This window comes from Lepisosteus platostomus, chromosome 2 (genome assembly GCF_059453375.1).
Source record: "Lepisosteus platostomus isolate fLepPlt1 chromosome 2, fLepPlt1.hap1, whole genome shotgun sequence".
Classification (NCBI taxonomy): Eukaryota; Metazoa; Chordata; class Actinopteri; order Semionotiformes; family Lepisosteidae; genus Lepisosteus; species Lepisosteus platostomus.
The window spans coordinates 4,849,571-4,874,006 of record NC_142612.1 but is presented as its reverse complement, the minus strand read 5'-3'; the positions used below and the strand labels follow the sequence as shown (position 1 = coordinate 4,874,006).

General features: G+C 37.7%; 1 protein-coding gene across 12 annotated transcripts in view; it reads left to right on the top strand.

Moving 5' to 3' along the window:
- dmd (dystrophin) overlaps positions 1 to 24,436 on the top strand; it is a 728,682-nt gene that overhangs the window by 70,325 nt on the left and 633,921 nt on the right. Inside the window, exon 1 of one of the 12 annotated variants that reach the window (XM_088646844.1) lies at positions 9,860 to 10,175. The exons of the other annotated variants lie outside the window; for them this stretch is intronic. Within the exon in view, the coding sequence (XP_088502970.1) occupies positions 10,142 to 10,175 (34 nt within the window). The 5' untranslated portion in view covers positions 9,860 to 10,141. Of the gene's footprint in view, positions 1 to 9,859; positions 10,176 to 24,436 lie in introns of those variants that run through there. 12 annotated transcript variants of the gene reach the window in all.

Genomic DNA, 24,436 nt, shown 5'->3' with positions numbered 1-24,436 from the left:
TGACAGGGCACTCAAGAAATTTCTTTTTCTTAAGAAATTCTCCAGATCAAATGTCAATTGTTAAATGACATTGTGTAACGAAGATCATTCTCCATGCAGATTGGAGGCGTAATGACAGCCCTGTTATCATGGTTCCATCCACCTTCGTATCCTGAATGTAATGAGCTGCAGAAGAGAGTCTTCCCCTACACAAACCAGTGCACCCAGACACTTCCATTTTGACTTTCTGTCCTTAGTGCTGTAGATCCATAGGAGGCTATAAGCAGCATTTTCATAACACTTCAAATGCAATTCTTATGATATTTTTAATTTAGAAAGCTCCATATTACAGCATTTATGTGATTTTAAACAGAAGAGAGTACTGTACGTGTTAAGTAAAAGAAGCATCACTTACAAATTTTTTACCTGAACTTGAGGATGAAGAGTGTGAGGTTTTACCTTACTTACATCTAGGATCTTCCTGTGGCTTTACTGTGCTTTACTACACTGGACCATGGGAATACCATGCTAAATGTGTCACCGTAAAAGGAACACCATGGTGTTCTCTTGGTTCAGTGTAATACAGCGTTGTGAAACTAGGACACTGCAGTAAATTTGTGGTAAAACAGTCAAAGTGTAAAAAACCTATGGTAAATATACCATGGTAAAGGAGAGTAGTAAGGAGAGCCTTGTGTACTTTCTCCTCTGATACCCTTAGGAGGGTCACTTTGCCTTACAGAAGAGTTAGCTGCAACTTCAGGAGTGACATATCTTGAGGTGAGACCCAAGAGCCCCCATTTGGCAAGCTAAAGATACTGACTCCAGCAGCCTAACTAGTCTTTTTGTGAGCGTACTGAGGAAATCCCAGCCATGTCTGACTAATGACTGACTAAGACCAGCAGTGTCTGAACTACAGGGGCTCTGTAAGAGTGAGCACCTTAATTCAGTGAGCCAATCTGAAGCCCTTCTGAAATGTTTTTCAGTGATATGCAACAAGCCTGTGGGACCCCTAATTCAGTTTGGAAGGATGAAAGAGGCTTCAATGAAAGACCTGTTACACATAAAGAGCTAGTTTAAACACCTGCCTATTACCTTTTTGATTTTCCTGTTCAAATTAAGGGTACAGTTTGTCTTATTTTTTCTGGTTTTCGAATTTACAACGAGAAAGAAAATAGAAAGATTTCAGCTGAAAATCCGTAATTTAAAATTTCCTTTAGCACAAATAGCACAAACCAGTTTGAAACCTTTCTGACCAAAACATTCATTAAAACCTGATCCATCTTGATCGTTTCCTTGATACCAGTTGATATTTCATTATTAATGAGAGCCACTGAAGCTTTGATGGAAGGATTGTGAAAGTGATATTTCACTGCAGCCTTAATGACATTTTCAAGCTAATTATTTTAGCAGTCAGAATGCTAATACAGTCACCTTTGGCCAACACATGAATATATAAGTAACTTTATTAAGCATAGTAAAGATTACCAAGTAAGAAAGATCTTTTCTCCCTCATATAATGAACTGTTGGCATCAAGTGCTGTCTTATTACTCAACATATAACATGTTGTTAGAGTGCTGATTTGTTTTTCATTGATCATGTGAAATTTTCAGTTTAAATGATATCTACAGCATACTCTTTCCTGCATTTGCATCTGATTAAGTGACTTATCTAGTTCCAGTTGTCATTGTAATACCTCTTTCATAAATTATAAATAAGGAGTCTTAAGCTGATGTGGCATTTCTGGCTTATCAGACATGTTATATTATTCGCAGTGAAGTGCTTTAAAACCAGCTTTGATTTTGATGCTCTTGGAGCATGTCCAAAATATTTTATGAAGGTCCTTGAACTCACTGAGAGATTCTCGGTATTCCTCTTTCCAAGATAATACTGTTAGAGGCAGACTTGCTGCTTAGGACTAAAAAGATATACAGTACAGTACATGTCAAAGCACAAAAAAAGAAGGCTGGCACTCTATATTTGCTCATTCACTAAAACGTGTCACAAAGTTTGATCTTTTAATATCATATTATTATATGTAGATATGTATAGGAGTCTTTCTATACATCTCTGTGTATATACTGTATATTGTATATATGAGTAATGAACATTTTTGCCAATGAACAATCTGTATTCCAAGCTTCCAAGCATTTGTCTGGCTTCAATTCATTCTTTGCTTGCATTATAAAACTGTTGGTTTCATATGTTGGTTTAAATTAATATGGCAGGGAAATGAAAAGTGTAGTCTTGCTTTCTGTGTTCGCTGTTTAGAATAATCTTTTAAATATTAAATCCTGTTAAGTTTAATGATTTTATGTCTGTCAAGGTGTTATTGTCTCTCAGAATTGACATTTTGTTCCTAAGTTGTATGGGTTTGTAAAACCATAACTGTGATTTTATGTATTATACTGTAGATCTATCAACAACTTCCGACTATTCTCATTTAATCATTCTGTACTTTTACAGATATCCCCTGCAGATAAATTAATATTTTGTGGGACACCTTGCTTAGAAAATTTTCTCTTTCTCTGCAGTTGTCTGAAATGATTAATCTAATTAAATCTTTCTTTCTATACAATATTTCCCTTTTTATTGACCTTTTTAACTGTAGGCTGACAAACACGAGCATTACTGTATGTCTTTATAAAATAAAGAACGGGTTTTTAAAAATTCCAACCTTTTCTCATTGGGATTTAAACATGAATGTTGCTGTTTCTCACTCTGCAAGATTTTTCACAATGTAAATCTGTCATATTTGAAACTATCTATTTTCAGAGCTGTCAGTCATTTTCATGCAGATCCTTGACCTAAAAATGCTGGTTCCAGTGTAAATGTGCCAGTGGTACACTTCAGTGAGGTGAAGGGTATTTTGTTTTTTTATTTTAAGTAATTTCTGTTGATTTAACATATTTGCCAAGGACCCAACTTATAGTAGGTACCTGTTTAAGAGCAAGATGTTATCACACACATGCAGTTGAGAGACTGGAAATGCAGTATGTTTGTAGAATGAGCAGATTCAGAGCAAGTATAAAATGAGATCCCATGAGCCAACTCGTGTACTGTAGATTCAGTAGTTTCAGACATATTTCCCTTGCTTTCCCAAGGTATTGAGAAAGAGGGTTTTAAATATTTTTGTCTTTCACTTACTTGGCCAAAGGGGTGATACCTGCGGATGTGAGCCGGCCCCCTAAATACTGTAAACTAAGAGGCTGTTGCAGTGGCGGCTGTATGGGGAAGGTAGAGGATTCCCGAGCAGCGATCGCAGGGGAGTAATTCCCGATTCGTGCTCTTAATGAGGAGTGGGTGATTGTAGAAAAATGGGGCTCGTCAGGTATAATCTGGAGCCCAGCCCAGCAACCTGCAGGCACAAGGCGAGGTAGACCAGTCTGTCACGGGCCACATGCACTCAGAGCAGGGCCACATTTACAGAAAACAATGAGCTTGTCTTTGGAGCACCTCTAGAACTTACAAAGTCCAAGCGGATAGAAAGCCAGAAACTGAACCCAGGGTCCCAGAGCTGCAAGGCAGGAATTCTAGCCACTACAACACTGTGGTGCTCTAATAGGGTGATCTTAAAGCAAAATATTCTTCTGTAAGGAACTCTTAATATACGGAAATTGGAATCCCTTTCTTTTTTTACACGGAGATCTACCTCTTTATGATTTCTTATCTATCACACATCTCCGGTCATTGTTTACACGTCTGTATTGTTTACATTCAAACTGTCTGCATGTTTACTTGCACATTGTCTATTGTTTGTACATTGTCTTGATGCACTGTCTGCACTTTGTCTTGTTTTTTACACTTGTTTTACAATCGAGAGACTTTCTGTAAGTAAGAATTCCATTGTACCAGTACCGGTTACATATGGCAATAAAGTTCAAGTTCAAGTTCAAGTTCATATGGCCAAAAATGAAATTCAGAACTCCAACACAAAAAAATGAATTGTGATTGTACTTTAAATAAACATAGCCATCTACTGACTTATGGGCCGTTATGGAAGTTTGAAAAAAGGAAACAAAGTGGAGTAATTCATTTCAATCCATGTTTTTAATTTAGCTGTAATTATTTGCGCACCATGCCTTTAGTATGAGGGCTGTGATACCGGACGTGATAGCATTGCAGATAGTTATTTGTCATAAATAATCAATTGAATTCTAGAAAACAAGAGAGTCGCATTCATTCACTCCTCTAAGTGCGCCTTTAAATATAATTCAATAAATACAAATCTACAGAAACATTATGTCCTCTGAAATTGCAGTTGAAGCCTATATAGCCAGAGCAGTAGAGAGGCCTCTGAAGGTTTCTTTTCTTTCCTGGGGAATCTATCAGAGATAACACATGGCAATATCTATTCAGCAGCAGAATGCATCATCACAGTTAAGGTCAGGTATCTCTTTGATGTCTGCAGGCAAATAGTTACTGATCTTCACAAGTTGGGAAATGAAGAATCCACAAAAAGCTGAACTTACCACTTTCTGCTTTGTTGTTAGTTATTAACACGTTTAAGGACACCCTGCCAAGCAAGGAATGCAGATGTACAGTATCTTGCCACTCAAACCTGTGGAACCAGTGGTTTGGGAGGCTACTGTGAATCCAAAAGCACCAGTTAGAGATCTCCAATGCCCACTGGCCTCTTCATGAAAGGGGGGGGCGAAACGTCCCATGTGTCCTGCATTAATGTGGTACTTCTAGCTGGTTGTGAGGAGGAATCCTTTCCCGAGGGCACACCGCAGAAAGAGGCAGCTCTGGTTTTCCAAACAAAACCACAGGTTTAACCGATGTCTAGTTGTCCAGTGAAATGAAGAGTGAGGTTTTGGGACGTCCTCTTCAGTGTTTTTATTTTTTTTTAAAACCCATGGAGGTTATGTTGGGAAAATACTCATATCCACTGTGAAATATTGGTGAATGGGAGGAGTCTGTTATGCTTTATTATGTGGTAGGTTTATAGCTACAGGTCCTGGAGCTGTTATAAAGACAGGGGAAATCATGAACTGCAACAAGTACCAGGACATTTGGTAAAAAACATCTGGTTCTTTCTGCAAGAAGCTTTGGCATGGCCAAAATTGGGCATTCCAGAAAGACAATGATTCAAAGCAGACAAACAGATTGACAAAGGAATGGTAAATTGCAGACAAAATAAATGTTCTCAACTTGCAGTCAGAATCTCCAGACCGAGTTCAATTTTACAATTGTTATTGTAACTCAAGGTGACACTTCACTAATGGAAAATAGAGAGTCAGAAGGACTTCTACACAAGGGAATGTTCATAATGCCAGAACCTCACAGAACACATGCTGTACAGTATAGGAGCTGTCTAGTCAAGGTAATCTCTGCCAGGGGAGGATTTACAAAATATTGTACTAACTACAAGGGTGTACGGTAAATAAATGTGACACTCATGTTATTTGGGACTTTGTATGACAACTGCCTCTACAGTATGTCCTGTACAATACTATTAAGCATTAGATATTAAACATTATGTAAAATGTTTATTTTGTTATTTGATGTTTATTAGTTCTGTTCCATTAAGGGTAAGAGTAAATTTGATGGACACCGTATTGTACCTGTTTAAGATAATTTGTTTTTGTTTTGTTTAGTCAGTTTGTTGCAAAAGTAGTGTGTAGTTTCATGCCTAGTAAAACAGAGGTGGACTGCTGAGTCACTCAGTGTCTTGCAGGTTTTATGCAGAATTTTAGCAACTGTGAAATATATAATAACACAGGTGATTTAACTACTTATCCTAACAATTAGTATGAGTAAGTAATCAAAGTGAAATCCCTCAAGGAACATGATCTAAATATTGTACATACATTATGTACTGAAAAAACATCCCAAATGCAACTTTCTACTTAAACAAAGAAGACTGAATAACATTTTTGAATATGACATTATAGGCATAGTGATTCATGTGTAAAACATTTTTGAACTGCTCAGTTCCTTCTTAGTATAAAGCGACTACAACTGTGACGACATATCAATAGTAATAAATGTCCAGTGGTGAATTGGCATGAGCAAAGGTAATGCTTGCATGAATACAAGTCTCACAGGCTTGCTGGTTTTAATTTACATTAATTTATTTGGCTGAAGCTTTTAACCAAACCCTCTTACATTTTCACTCATTTATACAGTTGTGCACTTTACCGGAACAATTCGGGTGAAGTGCCTTGCTGAAGCATGCAATAGCATCGCCTCACCTGGGACACCAGTGCAGCACTGTCAAGCAGCTTCCCTTAATTAATTAATACATGTATATCAGTGAGATTAATGATTAATTAATTGCAAGAGTTTGCAAAAACATAAGTGCATATTGTCTGGGAATGTGGCTTGCAAGAATATTGCAAAGGGAATTTGCAAGGCTATTTGGTATCCAATTGTCCCTCATCACACTTGACAGGAAGCTCCTTTCATGAAACTGGACCCAGTGAATTTCACATAAGGACCCAGGAAGGAAAGAGCCTTTCCCTTACCAGAGGGTCACTTCTTAACAGCATGCACCACGGCTCCACATTGCACTGGGCATCATGGATCACATGCTAAACCTCATTGCAGTTACTGGACGGAAGAGAATTGCCGCTACAGTAGCTTAGTGTTACCAGGGAACATGAATGGAGTCGAGGCAGAAACATTGCAAACAGCCCCATTCTGGATATTGGTGTGGAGTTTCCACTGAATCATGTACTGTGTCTCAGATGGCAAAGGTAGAGTGGAGCACATGTACTTTACATAGAAAGCACCTTTTAAAGTCCACTGAGGTGTCTTATGGGGACTAAGACTGATTTCCTTACTTTAATATAATAGCTGGAAGGAATGTTCTGACCATCTGCAGGGGAGAGCATATTGTTGAGATAATTCCACTGCACAGCTGATTACATTGTGCTAATTACATTTTGAGACCAGTTTTGAGACCGTAATGCCCTTTCCAATGCAGATGAGGTCAATCAAGACCTTCTGCGTCAGTTTTAGAGCACTGTTTTCTGCAAGCCTGCTACTGTACAGTATATCAATCCATGCCTCGTTATGTACAGTGCGTGCTTGGGTTTGAGCTTAGGTTTTTAAGCTAAGAATATTGTCATGCTACATGAATGGACCGTGTGAACCATAGCACACACCAGCTTTTAAAACAGTGAAACTACTGTAAATGAAATATGAGCAAGACTTCTCTTCAGAATGCCAGAGTTAACAACTTGATAACAACTTGTTAACTGCTAAAATCTAGAGAAATTGAAATACATTTACTACCTACTACTTGGCAATAAAATTAAAAAATACACATATGGTAGACATATACTGCAGTAGATTCGAGTTCTCTTCATATTTTATACTTTTTATATCTTAATGTATTAATTAGATTTATGTTATTTTAAATAAATCTGTAATTTGTCAAGAAATAATCAGAATTTCAATGGAGCTACAGTATGTTCTTCTTTGAACCACAGCATCCTGAGGGCACCTATTCTGATCCTTAATGGAAAGCAGACCATCAACCATGTGGTTAGAATAATTCTTTACATCACAGTTTTCCACTCTGCAATTATGCAGCTGTGTCTGGGGGTGTGTTCTTTATTTTGTGAAATTTTCAGCTTTTGAAATTTGTGCATTGCACCTTTGCGTCCGATTCCATATGAATATGTGTCTGAAATCCATATGATAAAGTGTAATAATGTTGTAGATACTGTAGTAGTCCCAAGAGACACACAAGCTCTTTTCTATTGGTGCTGTTCTTGTTTTTTATTCTCTATTACAGTTTCCATTGTTTGAGAAATGATTTAAAAAAAACGTGCATAGCCTGTGATAGGTGAATGACTCCATTTGTAAAAAAAAATATTATGCCGGTTGATGCACAGAAGACAGCTAGTCTGTTGGCCCTCTCTTGGGAAATTATTGGTTTTGATTCTCTATGAGACAATTTTCAAAACATTTGTTTCTAAATACTGCAGACATGTGATTCTTCTGTTTAGATTTCAATTTGAATTCCAAGTGGCATCATGTTTGGAGGCTAGGCACGTGAGTGTACGTTTTACTTAAAATAATTTTCTTCTGTAGGGAAATATATTGTAAAGCATACAGTTTTCTCTTCATGGTGTTCTGGAGTAGTGGTGCTGGCACCCAAGCCAGTGTTTACATCTCTGTGACATACCCTGCTGTTGTAGTGGGAAACAGACCTGCTAAGGATTTACAGGTCTGAGGACGAAGTTCAGTCTGTGTGATCCTGGGGCCTTTAGTCTTTCTTTTCAGAGCTTTCCACTGTAATACTGTCAGGTGAGCAGTGTGCAAAGCAATCTCATAATGAGGGAAATTGTCCTTTGAGAGCCATGCCAGCCCTCAGAAGACAAAAGGCTAATAGATAATTTTCTCATCCTTTTAGCACCCTGAAAAATAATGCCTTCTAGGGAAATAACGCTGAAGAGTGTATGCAATAAAACAAATGATCATCGACTTGTGCTCATTATATCTTGCAGACTGGCCTATACTTTGTAATCAATTCACTTGTAAATCCATGGCTCGATTATTATATATTTCTTCCTAATATCCGTATAATTTTGGATTGTTGGGACAGAACAGGCTCTTTCATATGCACTGATTGCGGGACACCTTTCGGATTATTCATAAAAATGGCCATTATGTCTGTTTTACCCCATTGACAGACTCTTTCTGATCTCATTCATAAAACCCTTGTCCGAATAAATAACATGATAGTCATGTTGTACTCATGCTAGGAGTCACGGAAGGTTAAAGGCAAATGTCAAAGAACCCAACAGAAGTCAGTATGAAATGCGTGTCCATGTTTGATGATTGAGAAGCTTGTGTGGTAGTAATGAGTTGTGGTAATGTAATTAATATGGAAGAGAAAGGAAGCTATGATCCGTCACTCAAGAATTGGTATTCTAAGAGAGGAGCTTATGCAAAAAACATAAATCATCAGGAGAATCTCCAAGGTGAAAAAACTTGCCATTGTCACATGAGTTAGCCATAACTCCTGTATCCTTGTTAACACTTTTATGTATTTTAAGGCATACACAGGTGAAAAATGTACTTGACACCACATTACAGTAAAGATTCCCAGAATGTAATCCCAAACTGTACTGTAATTTGTAGCAAAGTAATAGAGAGCAGGTGTAAGCACAATAATACAGTACATACACTAATGCTCCAAGACTTTTTCGTTTCTTGTCTCCTGACAAAAGTTTAATTTTGTATTGTTTTATTTCATGGTCAGAAGCAGGGAAGTCATTATTTTGTAGCTTAAAAGACTTGGCTTAAAGATTTGGTAAATCCTGTTTCTGCTGATAACAGCCTTAACTGGTCTCTGTAAAATTGGGTTGCACCATCAGAAATAAAAATTCCTCCCCTTATATCGCTACAGTACTGGTGACACAATGCCATATAAACATACAGTATGTATTAAATTACAGTAACACTGAGTAAAAAAAAATGTTTGTTAGAGATCAATACAGTGGCCACGCAAGAATGGAATAAAATGTTAAACATTATTGTCTTTTATCACAGTAATGCAGCTGCCATTACATTAGTAAAAGATGGTCACAACGTTATCCCCATGGGAAACCAAACTCTAGTTTTTATGATTGCTCCTCTTTGACCACTCTCTAAGAAAGAAGCAGTGCTGTGTTGGAAAGCGATGGTAAGTATATCAGTGTCATGTACTGTATCGTGGCCCATGCCATAATGTCACTCTCAGTCAGCTGTTGTGTGCTATTGCAACCCATATATGTATAGTACAGCCCATGGGCCAGCCTGCTGCAGGGAGCTGCAGTGCTTTAAGGGAGAGGATGTTTATTGCTTCTGTGCTAGGCCTGGAATTTGAAACATCTAGGGGCCTCCAGCAGATGAACGATCTTTGGCATCAGTGGCTTTTTCTGCTTGCTGAAAACCCGGATCAGTCCTCCCCTTTTCCTGTGATACTTACTGTACTCAAAGACACCAGCTCCTCCTCAGATGTTACACAGAGGAGCCTCGAGTGGAGCTAACAGCTGCAACTTTCTTGAGGCTCCAGGGCTGGAGTCAGGGCGCAGGCATCTCCACGCTCCACAGTGAAAATCACAGCTGAAGACTTTTTAAAAGTGTCGCCCGCTTCTTGCCAGCGGTTTTTACTGTATCTGTATTTCAACTTTTGGAGCCTGTGCGAGCTCTTCCCGTTTCCAAATGCTTTGTTGTGAGGATGAAGTGGACGAGTTGTGTAAGTACAGTTTCTGAACATGCTGAAAAGTTTTGTGTCATGTCTGAAGGATCTGTTATATTTTGGATTTCACTGATGGATGCTTTTTAAAAAAAACATTTTAAACAGTACTGATGATTTTTGAAGCATTGCAAATTTTTGAATGAACATAATGTGAACTTCTGAAATGACATATATTCATTGACATATTCCGTTATTATTTCAGAAGGCTGTATAAATTAATGGAGTTTTCAGCTACAGAAGCTGTACTGGCAGGGAATGTGACAAAACTGAATGATACAATTATTAATCAAACACTTTCGTCCTTTATTTAACTGTCTCTTTGAAACTTGTGATTGTGAAAAGTCATTATATGTTTAGGATAAATATTAAACGGACAGTAGCTACAGTATATCACTTTTCTTTCTGATGTTACAGGCTTAACGATATACTATAGGTAACTGTATTTTGTTTTTCGAATGGGAGTACTTCTGGCTTGAAATTTAAGGACGTTAGTAAATGATGTGAACTCCACTGTGTTTTCTAAAAAGCACGAACATGAAGTGCAAAAAGGATTTCAACCTTGAAACCTCCTTGGAACTAAAATAAACAGTTATAATATAGAAATGCGTACAAGTCCTTGATGGATGTATTCTATGCCTAACATTTTACCTCTCGCTTTAATTCAGAAGGAAAGGCAATATTTTTTTAAGAAAAGAAAGCCTTAGCAACAGTGTTTTAGCATAGACAGTCAGGGACAGTAGAGGGCTAAACTGCTCTTCTCCTGTGATGCACCTAGCTGTATCCATGGTGACACACCTTCTCTAGCTTCGGCCTTTTATTGCTGTCTCACCATGTACTGCTCCACTGGTCCTTCCTGATAATGCTGATAGACTAGCTGAAAAGTAATTGACAGATGAAACATTGGTTTGCGATGTGAAATCCTTTGGGAATAATTTATAAAAGCAGAGCATGCTGCTTCCAACCCTGTTTGGTATCAAGTCAAAAGTGATTTTTAGTTAAAGTGAACAGTAATATGTTCTGCAGAGTCTACTTCCACTTGTGCTTGTGCAATTCTGCCATGTTTTTTGTACAATATCAGCTTCTTTTTAAATAATGTTGTGTCAGAGGAGTAGGCAAAGCCCTGAGGTTTAACATAAGCAAATGAAAAAATAAACACACAGACATAATGTTCCAGAGCCAGAACGTGGAAGAAAATAATCAAAATGTTCTCTTAAAAAGAGAAAAAGTTGACTGCAGACATAATTTTTTATACATTGATTGTCATTTCAGATCTATTTTGTCCTTTAATTTAATTCTAAACCACGCAATGTGAATAATTATATTACAATAATTGATTATTATTGGTGTTAGAAATATTGATGACATGCAGATTGAAATACATGACTTTTAAGCTTAAATAAGTATTTCCTTTGAATGAAAGGGGGTCATGCAAGGCAAACAGCAGAGACATACAGGACACGTTCTAGTTAGTTAAAAACCTATGACTGTAAGACTATCAGACTGCACAGGTTTTTATGTTTCTTCTGCATTATTTATCAGAGAAGAGTTCCAGTTGCATTAAAGGGATGATATTTTCATCGTGTTCCTGTCAAAACAATTTGTGTGAATAGAAGATACTTTTTTTGCATGGAAATATATTTAACATTCAGAGGTTAGTAAGAGGTGAAATACTATATGTGGCTTTACAGAACATCAACATATGAAAGTAGATAGTGATTCTAAGATTTAAAATTCAGGTCCTTAGTATTAACATTGAACATCTTCAAATGTAGCATTTGCCATAAAAGTATGTAGTTTAAGTGTAAAGTTAATATATTTGTCATATTTAAATTAAAATATACAGTACAGTACAGATTATACTTAAAAGGGGAATAAAGTCTTTATAAAGACCTAATAAACATCTCTTGGTCAAACTGTGCTTAAAGGATCAATAATATTTTTATTTTTGATCATCTCACTGAATTCTAAAAAGTATCATATACAATGTACTGTATATTTTAAGTATGTATAACACGGAAACATTCCATAATGTAGAAATTCAAATGAACATATAATTATATATATGTTTATATATAAACTGTATTGATATGGAGTTACAAGGAACTTAAATAATGTGAAACATATTTTAAGAGTATTTCTATATACACAGCTTAAAACTGACTTTTCGCAACAAATTGACGTGCGTTGAAAACACATTAGAAAATTATTTTTTTTCTGTTCCAGTAGATTAGAATTCTCTAATTAACATAAAGGCCAAACAAAGCATCCTTAGGTTAAAATGAAAACAAAACAGAAGAAAACAGTTCTGACAGCTCCCTCGCGTTGATAATGCTGATTCAGTCAGCTAATTGAATTTGTAAGTATTGTGTTCTAAAGGTTACATAATGGGGACACCGTACTAGAGACGTCAAGTAGCTGTTTTTTTCTCCTACTTGTTCTGTGAGATATGTGAGTGCAAAAAGCATTTTGAAATGATGGGAATTTGGCTTTCTCTTGAAAGCAGTTTTTATCCAATGTGCAGAGGAATGTAGGTAATGGAGGCGTTTTGGCTATTCCAGACATACTGTACAGGGCATGTTAAGGGAATGCAATATCACAAAGAACAAGAAATACAAAAAAATGTGCCATGATGGGGAGATTAGTGACCTTGATTCATTTGTTACTCCCAACATTTAATTTTTCCCCCCATTGTGGTTAAATTGAAAGGTAAGATTACTCACACAGACTCTCTGTTGGATGCTGTGTCTTTTCTGTCAATGCAGCTGACTCTGACTTGAATTTAGTTTTTTTTTTTTTATGCCATGAAGTTCAAGAGCTCCAGTGTGGGAAAATAAAAAGTCCCTTTCCTTTATTGAATCTAGTTTTCCTGGGAACTGTTTTTTTTCTTTCGTACTGGGAATTGCTAACTCCTGTGGCTGCTGCTAATATTGATTAAACTGTGTTTACTATACTACTGCAGATGTGCAGTAAGCAAATCAAACAGGAAGGCATATTTTTCACGTTACATTTGCCAAAATTGTTACCAGACCACTGAGGTCAGTAAGTAAAATGTGGTCTCCTGGTGACGTTTTGTTTGTATTTGCTATGTGCCAGGATGTGGGATGTGGAAGGGTGTTTTGCAGGCCATGTAGGGGTATACAGTAGTTAAACCTATTCCTGAGTACAATGATTGTGAGTTAGCAGGGGAATATATTAGAGATTTTTATTTGCCATGAGGCAGAAAAAAAGGTCAAAGACCACGAGCTTCTGAAGAAAATAAAATACAATTATTCATGGCCCACAGGCAACTAAAAAGGATTAGTACACACATGGTTACAGTATATATAGTCTGGCAGGCAAAGTGCAATGAAATATTTCCTGTTTAGGAGAGTTGATTCCATAAAATACAGTATGTGTTTTTGAAAGCTTCCATCAACAGCAAAAGTTTTTTGATTCAAGACTGATTTCTAATCCTATCATTTTCTGTCCATTCAAGGGGCAAGGTAAAAATGATTTACTTTAATGTAGTTTTAAATTTAGCAAAGTAGCTAAAAGAATAATATCTTTAATGGACTTCATGGTTCAATGGATAAAGTCCATGTCATGCTTTCTGTATCTTGGCCTATATTGTACCAACAGTACATGGCTTACTGTCATTGTAATGTACCACCATAAAGACAAATGGCAAGATTTCTAACCACAAATACTTGCATTAATCGCTCCTTCATTGTCTATTTGATTTTATTCTAGTGGTTTATTGCCGGACACAAACATAAAAAATCCTGAAAATTACTTTTGTTTGAACATTAGAAAGGTTTTTATTGAATTTTAGAGTTCTGTTCCTAGAGAGGATAATAGCAGACTCTATTTCACACAGCATGGTGCCAGGAACACAGCAGATTACAAGTGTGTACACTTGGCCTCTATCCAGTTTTTCAGGGACAGGTTCTTGATTTAAAACTTTATGTCCTTGCTTTCTTCCTAAATTCTGTGTTCAATGTCCTGAATCACACACTACCTAAAAGTACCATCGGTTCCAGTACCAGAATTACTCCAAGGTTCATAAGTGACTATGAACATTGACAGATCAATCTGCTTCTTTTGAGGTTATTTACAAGCATACAGTAGATTTACAAACCCTCAGACTTCCACTATATTAGGTGAGAGTAAGATCCAAAAGTCCTTGTGATCCCGCAATTACTGTTCATGAGGTGTGTGTTTTATTTTTGTTAAATGCCTGGGTCAGTCTTCGGGATTGTTTTTAATCAATTATTTTTGTACGTTTACCATTTTTATGTGTAAACTTTGACTACACTTAAAGCGTGTCATCTGCCTGTTTATTGAATGTTTTGGGTACCTGTCCTACAGGTAGAACAAAATGAATTGTGAGTGATCTCCATGAAAAACAGCAAACACTGTTTTAAAGTAAGCCAAAGTTGGGAGTAGTGGTCTGGGCTCTGGACTTGGAAAACATGAAAAGTAGACAATTCAGCTCTGATGACAGCACTGCAGTTGTACTCTTAAGCAAAGTCTTAAGCTATCAGAGTGAAAAATATTTCACTCTGATAGCTTCAGCAAAATAACCAGCATGTATAAATGGATACAGATGTACTGTAAATCATATAAAAGTTTCAGCCAAATAATAATCACAATTTACTGCATAGTAATTGTGCAATCTGGCTTATACGATATTTAAAACTGAAGTCATGTAACATTTGCTTGAGAATGTCACCGCTTTTACCATTGTGTTCCTTTGGTTCAGTGTTAGACTTTCCTCGAAGGAGTAACTTCCTGTCATAAGGTGCTTAAAGATGGGCTCTGTGTCTCCCATGTATTTCAGTTCTTTGTTGAGAGGGGTTACGTCAGTGTCTGAAATCATTAGAGCCCATGTCTGTTCCCTCAGAGCACACAAATGTAACGGCATAGTTAGCTTGACCTTTGAATGTGTTTAATCAAGTTTTGGTCCACGGTGATCATTTGTACTCTGATGCTAAGATTGATCTGCATACTGTCTCCCGCAATCAGCATTCTCTTGACATTTTCAGAATGTCCTTATTGTTGAATTCTGTTTGCCCCTGTTACCACATTTATTAGAATATTAGTTGTGCACCTTCCCAGGCAGTGCAAAGGTTTATTTTTTTTTTGTTGTTATATGGAGCTAAGACTTTTTCTTTCCTTAAATCCAATCTTGACTGATTACACTAGAAACTAGACAACTAGTCTTCTGATGGTACAGCACATAACATGGACAGTACTTCTGAGGTATTATGTTGACACTATAACAATAAATCCAACAGAATAGGAATAAGAAAGTGCAATTGTAAAATAACTGTAGTATGAGTAGACTTTACAGGAATCACTCTGAAAAGCTGTGTAATATTAGTGCTTCTAAACTAGTCATAAAACACAGTATTATATTTAAATGTCAGGGAGCATGACGAAATGTAAATCACATTCCTGTAAAATCCCATATAAAAAACAAATCTTTATATAAAATGTATGCCTGTGTTTGATGCATTATTGAATTATTTTTAGGGGGAAATAGTGCTTGCATTCACACATTTAGAGCAACTGAAATACTGTCAGATAGCAGAAGCATTATCTTTATTCTGTCATAAACACGGAGGAAATTGAATGTAGTTCTGAATTACATACAGTATATTACAAAAAGAAACACATCAGTGGAAAATGCATGTTTTTCAGTATTTACAAAATTTCAGAATTTGTCTGAAATTCAGTGACAGAATTCATAGAAGGAAATGATGCCAGCTACAAGGCAGTACTGGCTTGTATTCCCACATATCTCCAAATGTACTACATATTTTCCAGGGAAGTACTGTATATGCTTCTACATTGTAGTACTGGGTTAGAAAGCATTCTTGAAATTAGACAGAGGACCTTAGATATCAGATCAGATAAGATCACTTTATTAACCATATACTGTACAATTTCTTGCATTAGGAATTTGTCTTTTCGCATACCCCAGCTTTCTCTCCATGAGACACACAGACAGGGAGAGAAGCTGGGGTCAGAGTGCAGGGTCAGCCATTTATATGGAGCCCCTGGAGCAGCTGGAGTGAAGGGCTTTTTTTCGGGGGTCCAACAGAGTAGGATTCCTCTGCCGGCCACGGGATACGAACCAGCAACCTTCCAGCCACAGGGGCAGATCCTTAGCCACAGAGCCACAACTGAAAGCCTGGGTATGTTCTGGCCTAATCTTTTTATATTGTTGTTTGAGACCCCAAAACAATACTCAGCAGCTCACTCTTCTATCTGCCATGTTAAATCTATCTGTGATGGATAGATAGACATATTCAACCGCTCTGTCATATGTCCATATGCACTTGTGTATGAGACCTCAACGTTTTGGTGTGCTGTATCAAATTTTAAATGTGTTAATTAAGCTCAGTACTTGTAAAGTTTAAACTGCCCTGGCTACTTTAATCTCTGGTGGCGGCATTAGCTGTGTAAAGTTGAGCTATTCAAAAGTTTCCCTAAAAAACTGCAAGCAGATGAAAAAATTTGCTCAAGGTACCAGACCTTTATAACATCTTTGAGTGGGCAAAGCATAATTATGCGTATCCGGGGGTGCCTTGTACGCTGGTCCTTAAAGTGACATAAAAGACAAAAAACTAATCAACTGCATTTGATATGAACTTTACTAGGGAGTTGGAGGAGGGATATTAAGAGGATTGTGCTAACTAATTACCAGAGAAAACCCTCTTATAAGAAATTTGCCTAGAGGTGACAAAGATAACAGCATCCATTTACAACACCATGAGCTGTACTTAAATGGATTTTTTACCGTTGCTTTAGGCAAGAAAAACATTCTCTCTCCAAAACTAGATGATAGAAGCAATTTAAGAACAGGCCACAGAAGAAAATAAGTCTTTCCAAAAAAAATTGGATATAGATGTATTGAAAGGTAGCCTTCAAGCTCTTACCTCCTTATTATTGTGAAGTAATCCAGTTATGTTTCATGCAATGATTTGCATTAGTCTATCTGCCTTTAGCTTTGCACTCTATTGACACTTTCTGCCTCTCTGGAGGCAGGTACTGTAAGATAAAGCCCCATCAAAAGTGTGATGGCTTTCAATCATGCGTTGACAAGGCAGAACACAGCTGAGTGCTTCTTAAACAGAAAAGATTGTAATGTACAGACCTGGGGGGCATTTGTGAGTCCTTAGGTTAGACTAAGGGGCACATTGTTGCAGACTTCATTAATTTGCACCTATTTCGCCAGCTCCTATATGGTATTTTAGATACAAATGAAGCCATGAAGTCCATTTAGATTTAGAAGTCCATCTTCCATACATCTCAATCATTGAGTAATCAAAACTGTGTACCATGAAACTGTTTATTAACAAGAAAAGCATTAAAAATGGTTGCATGCATTCTTTATACTTTGTGTTAACACTGTCATGTTCATCCTGTTGCTTATTCAACCCTTGACTGCGAGACATCAGAAAGATGATATTTTCTGAGCAGAGGGGAGCGTCTGTCTCTATATGTTTGATTGCTGTAATCTCGGAGAGATGTGGGACAGTGTAAGCAAGCCCCTCATTCAGTGCTGTTCCAGCTTCTTTAGCATGGAGCGCTGAAACACACCCGATCATCATTAAAATCACCATTCCAGTTACTGATGGACTGGAATGTGACAGTAAATGGCATTTGACACAAAACTCTCTGCCTGCCCCATCTCTTTACTGTCCTCCCCTCAGACATGTTACGAAGGCTTGTGTCAGCAGATACTATATAATGCATCATGTCTTCAGTAAAACTGCAATCTTCTTGATCACACAATTCTTTTGCCTTCAATACCAGGTGTAGCATCTGTCCAGGAATGCTGAATCAAAAATGGAAGTGATCTTTTGATGAAATACTCAACTTGTACTGAAATTGTATTTTTTCTTTACCTCGTGTACAGTATATTGAAAGTTTAAAAGAGTAGAAACAAAGTCTGTTTTGCCTTTGCAAGATCATTCAGTGTTGGGCGTATTTAACTCCTACAGTGTTTTTTTTAGAATGCCACAGTGCTGTAATATTGGGAACCTACTGTACATTAATCACTTATGTTCCTATTGGGCTAAAGGCATCTCATTGTAATTAAAGTTAAACTAGTTCTCTCCAAAACATTTTCTGAAGTTCTAGGAAGGTTGAATATATGTTTTTGAAATAGGTAATAAAGCTTATAAATTTTAGTGAAGTGTCTTATTGCTGTCATTGTAGTACTTCAGTGTTTTGGGCGGTTGTGTAATCTACTTAGTGTTACTCACATCCCAGGGTGTTAGAGATATTGTCTGAAAGTCTCCAGTAGCTTTGCAAAGTCTGCAAATCCCACACAGTAGAGAGTTGTTTCTCTGTAGCCCTCAAATTCTGTCTCACTTCAGGGGATTAAAAATAAAAAAAGATAATGATGGAGTTTATGTCGTGCCTAAAGTGCTCTGCTTTTCCAAGCATTTTCCAGCATTGTTGCTGTCAATGAATTAAATAAATATACACACACACACATACTTGTATACAGTGAAATCCGCAACCTTGAATAAATTAAACCCTTTTGTGGTGGATTTCACACAGGAATTGTTGTAATGAGATAATTTAAGAAACTTCTTCAGTGATAACAAAGTTATTTTGCAGTTCTTTTTCGTTTTTTATGTCTACAGCGTTTGCATATGCTTTTAAAGGGAATTAGATTAGTTACCATAACAAATAATTTAAGCTGCCTAACTTAATTAGGAAATTCAAAATGTGAAGATCTTTCTAGTGGATCTCTGTTTATATCCAAGAAAACCGCAAAGACTCTTTCACAACATGTAGAATAGGGCTTTTGGAGAATATTGCACACCGCTGGGTAGTCATCTTTCAGCGAGGCCATGTGTTGTTGTATTTGGCAACACTTGTGTCCTATTTATCTCTTATCCTGGAAGTTCAGATACAGGAATGGAAAAAAAAATGCTTGAGCAATTGATTCTTGAACATGTAAGGAATTCTTTCCAGAACCTAGAACAGCAAATGAGAGAAATGTTTTCTGTTATATTTGGTTTATGTTTTGAGACATAAAAATAATAATATCTTGTTCACGATAAAGAACCTAGAACAGCGCTTAGAAAGCATACAATTTTCTGCTTTCTTTAAGATTGCAAGTAATGTTGGCTTGAAGCTTAGGCAAGTAAAAAAAACATCCACAAGATGGTACATTATACAGTAACATATGAAAACATTTATGGCATAAATGTAAGGTTTCATATAGAAGATGTGTGGTGTTCAGCTCCAGGTGCTCCTAGTTAATGGGAATAATTTAACTTGTAGCTGTAAACAGTCTTCTGCTATAGATGGCAGTTTTAACATTCACCATGAGAACATTATTCAGATGTCATCAGCACATGGGATAAAGGGGAGTGTCCGTTATCCACTATGAATTTTTGTTGTCAAAGAATTATTGTGGATTGCATACGTGTATGTATATTTGTGAGATCCCTAAAGCAATTTCCAAAGTAAAAATACCCTGGAGTTAAAAACAAAATCATTTCATAATGATAGTGACACCAAATAACACTTTTCCCACCCCACTTCCTTCTAAAGAAATAGACATTTTATAATTCCACCATATTGGGCATGTTAGCTTTCTTTAATGTCAAATATTAAACAGGCGCCGTCCTTCGGATGAGACGTAAAACCGAGGTCCTGACTCTCTGTGGTCATTAAAAATCCCAGGGTGCTTCTCGAAAAGAGTAGGGGTGTAACCCCGGTGTCCTGGCCAAATTTCCAATTGGCCCTTACCAATCATGGCCTCCTAATAATCCCCTTCTATGAATTGGCTACATTACTCTGCTCTCCTCCCCACTGATAGCTGATGTGTGGTGAGCGTTCTGGCGCACTATGGCTGCCGTCGCATCATCCAGGTGGATGCTGCACATTGGTGGTGGTGGAGGGGAGTCCCCATTACCTGTAAAGCGCTTTGAGTGGAGTGTCCAGAAAAGCGCTATATAAGTGTAAGCAATTATTATTATTATTATTATTAAAATACATTTAACTTCCAGTTGAGTCAGGGTTTTTGTTGTATCTTGGTGTCAAATCAAACTCATAAGCCACTTCTGTGTAAACTAGTTGTCCTCTAACTTCACAGTGGAGCATATCCTACTAAAGTGAAGCTCAGCATCTAAATACAGTATAGCCTTGTTTAAAGTCACTTTATAGTCTTTTGGGGTCTTCATCCTTGGCAGTGATTTGAGTTGACAGTTGAAATGAAGGACAAAATAGCAACAAGAGCACAGTGGAAACCTTTCAAGTTTATTTAAGAATGTTACAAATACATAATGTATTATTTTTTTGTAAATTGCTTTCTTTTAACATTGTGTTTTAGCAATTATTCCAATATCAGCTTTCTTAGTTTTTTTATGCACTCTCACTTATGGCATAGCAGTATGTAGGACACATCATCCCCAGACCATCAGACCAGTGTTCATGATTGGTCTGGTGATCAGGCATAACCAATATGGGTGCACTGTAGTAGACATACAGTAGAGAGACCGAGAATCGGAAGAGACAGGGAGCTTGAGGGTGAGAAACCGAGGAATCGTGTGATCCAGAGTGAGGTTTGTCCATGTGTTTTTGTTCTGTTTTTCTTTTGGGAAAGTGAGAAGCAGCTTACAGTAGCTGTCTGATTGATCAGGGAAGGATGGAAGAAGTGAGTCAGTATTGTAAAATCAGAATTAGACATTTGTTTCCATTTTGCTTTGGCTTTAGGTGGCTGGTTGTTTTCTCCTGCACTGTAAGTAGAATAGCACTACTGTATGTTGCACCTCATTGCTGCCTTTATGTGCCTAATGCTCCCATCTTTACACATCTTTATTGGTCGATTTTCCCCACTTATTTAAAGAGCATACATCACCATGACACCCTTTGTATTGTCGTTACTATAAAGTGGTGAAAGCATGCAGTAGGTTTTGCAGTCTCATGTACAGTGAGCCCTAGCAGCAGATTGTGGCAGTGCTTGAAAGAAAAGAAGAAATTGCTGAACAAAAGAAGAGGCAAAAATGTTGTCTCTAGACTCAATTAGAGACCCCAGTAAACCACTTTGTCTGGAGACATAAAACGAGAATCACCGTTCCTAGGGATACATGGGAATGGTACAGAACCTCCTGGAGATTAAAGATTGCATAAGGATGCCATTCAAAGCTGATATACTGACCTGTTTAAGGCTCTCCAGGCCATGTTAGAGGTGGTCAAAATGCTGCAAAGAAGGCTTCCCACGTCTGAGACAAGCTTCATTCTTCAACGCAGAGCTACAGTAGAGGGTCTGAAGAGAATCGAGCCCTCCAGCAAAGAGCTTGAGGGGAGGCTGGAAACAGGCAGCTCTTAGCAACAAAGAGAGAGGAGCTGCCATGTACAGGGCCAGAGAAGGAGAAGCTTTTTAACCACCACGCTCAGTGGGGAAGGAGTTGCCATAACCTGATCCCCCGTGCTGTTACTGCCACCAAGCCCTGAGCCAGCTGAAAATTGGAGAGGAAGACAAGACATTGATACCCTGGATGGAGCTCTTGAGCTCCCATCCTACCCACAACCTCCAAGGGAGGGGGAGATGGGAAGAGAGGAGGAATGTTAGCTCAACCAACCTGGCCTAAGCGAACAGAGGGAGAATGATGACAATAGGTCCCTGCTACTTCGGCTAGAGACCGGAGAGGTTGAGGAGAGCTTGCTGATGACTTGGCCTAAGCTCAGAGAAGGGTGAGGTGCCTCTGCTGTAGCCAGAGACAAAGCAGTGCTGCAGATAGAGAAGCTAATACCAATGGCAGCCATGGATATTGGCAGCAGCGTAATGCAGAGGAGAAACATTTCAGTGATTCCTCATGGTCAGGTGGAGAGGTATTAACACACCAATGCCATGTGACAGGGAAGACCTGGTCATGGTGCACAGGGAAAGACCCATGAGGGGAATAGGCATGCTATTGACTTTCCCCCCTCCCTTCTCTGTTTTCTGTATGTGTGTTTGGGGGGCAAGACTGGCCTTTGTACAGCAATTATTCAGATGTCTGTCAGCCTTCCTCATGGGGGCAGGGTCAGGGGGCAGTGTGCGTCATCGCAGTAAGAGGGAGCAAGATGTTTGATCTTGGAACTACTGCACCCGGAAGACCTTTTGACGAATGAACTGCCATCGGCTGCAAAGTCCTGCATTTGTGATTGGCCCCATGAGCAGATGTAACCAGGAAGCAGAATCTCTCTCTGATATCTTCATCTGCTACCTGGAAAAAAAATCTCATTTAAGTGCAGCTCACAAAGGAGGGAGAATCAGAACTAGGAGAGATTGGAAGCTGGAGAGATGGGGAGAGTGCCAGTGACCCAATAATCAAGTGATCCAATAAAGACCAGGTTTGATTGTGTTTCTTTTGTTTGCTGGGGAAGCTGGTGAGTACTGTACCTTAATTGCCTGGCCGAGCAGAAAAGAATGGAAAAAAATAGTCAGCACATTAAAGCAAAAGTTGGACTTTTGTTTCTGTTCTACTTTGTTTTTTGGTGGCTGGTTCTTGCGTCAGGAAACGTACTGTAAATAAAAACAGTTTTGCACCTCATTGCTGCCTTTCTACAGTATGTCTGTTTTTGACCCCTTCTATTTAAAGAGCTTTTTTTAAAACAGGGGAATGGAAAACAAAAGTTATTTTTCTTCCTGAGTAATAAGAAAAGGTGGTGCTGAAATTGAACTTGCTAGCATCTTACAATACAGCTGTAAGTGTGTCAGCCACCTGTCCTTGAAAACTAGAAATGAGGATCTATATTAGAAGAGAGCCATCATTCTATTGCAGACAAGATGTGGTCAGGATGCAGAGTGGTCTGAAATGTCAAGACTTTGATTCTTTTACAGACATGGCTGGCGTCCTCAGTCGAACTGACCATAGTTCCCAGTGTTACTGTCGTACGAGTTCTCAGTGTCGAAACAGATGCTGCATGCTTGACTTATGTATTGTAATTGTCATGCCACGTTCCTCTCAGATCCCAGACAAGCAAAGCAGAGATGCAAGAAGTGAGAGTAGTGGTCTTCAGAGTTTTATCCTAATGGATGGGGTTTAGAAATATTACACAGAGTTTTATTTAGAGGTAATAAAACAACTTAACGCACTGCGGGAGAGCACCTGGGAGAGAGCATTTAGCTGCACCATCATCTTTCATGTGTTGAGGTACTGCAAAATAACATTTTCAAGAGAAGTCTAAATTATATATATAAAATAATATTTTCATGTCAGTAACTAGTTAAAGTTTTAAGTGGAAAAAAGATAACTACTGTACACTATATATTTTAATTAAAAACAATATAAAAATCTAATCACGTGCTAGGAATTTTGTAGATTCATTTTTCTTTTAAAGTAAACCCATTTTGAGCAAGATTTATGTCAACTTGCATTCTCAGATGTGACAAGTGTAAACAAATTACACTTCTTGATTGCTCTAAGCCTTAAATCTTTACATTTAATTCACATTTTTTTAGTTTTGTACGTTTTAGAAATTAAAAAGCAATGCATTTAGATTTCCTCAATAGGATCAGAGTCACCAATACAGTTGCAGCAAAAGCGGCTTAAGTGATAAACAGAATGGTTTTGTTTGGGAAATGGAGTTGTTTCATTTTAATTCGATATGCTGCCTTTTTCAGGGTTTGCTTTAGAAATGGCTTAAATGTGAAACCTGAAGATCACAGGCAACATACAGTATAATGAATATTGCCATTATCCACTGCAGTTTAAACTAAAATTTTAGCAGCATCATTCTGTTTTAACTGGTGCTCCATCCATATTGTTGGCTGATTATCTTTTTTGCTGTTGCATCTGCTGTCACTGATCTCCAGCAAACATTAAAATATTGTATTTTATAGGATTGCACGTTACTCTGTAAGGTGATATCAGTGCCTTTGTAGTGTGATGCCACAAAATAATGTGTGTAAAATTGATTTTCAGACAAAAATGCTTTTACACAGCCTATGATGTTTCTAGTTTGACAGTTCAGTTCATGATACTCTTGCTGACAATGGTAAATCACTTGGGTTGTTTTCTGGCTGCTGTCAAAACGTTCTTGTTGAGCTTTCTTGAATCCACCATAAATTTGGTCTTCTGTATATATAACACCTCTTTAAGTTATTGTCTTCATTGCTGCTGGATTTTACATCACATAGCAATTTTCTGCAGTGTTTTCTATAAAGAAAAACTAAGAACATGTTCTCTGGAGCAACACTCTTTAAGACTGTTTAAATCATACCGTCAGTGAATCTTCAGCTTATTATCTTAAAAAATATT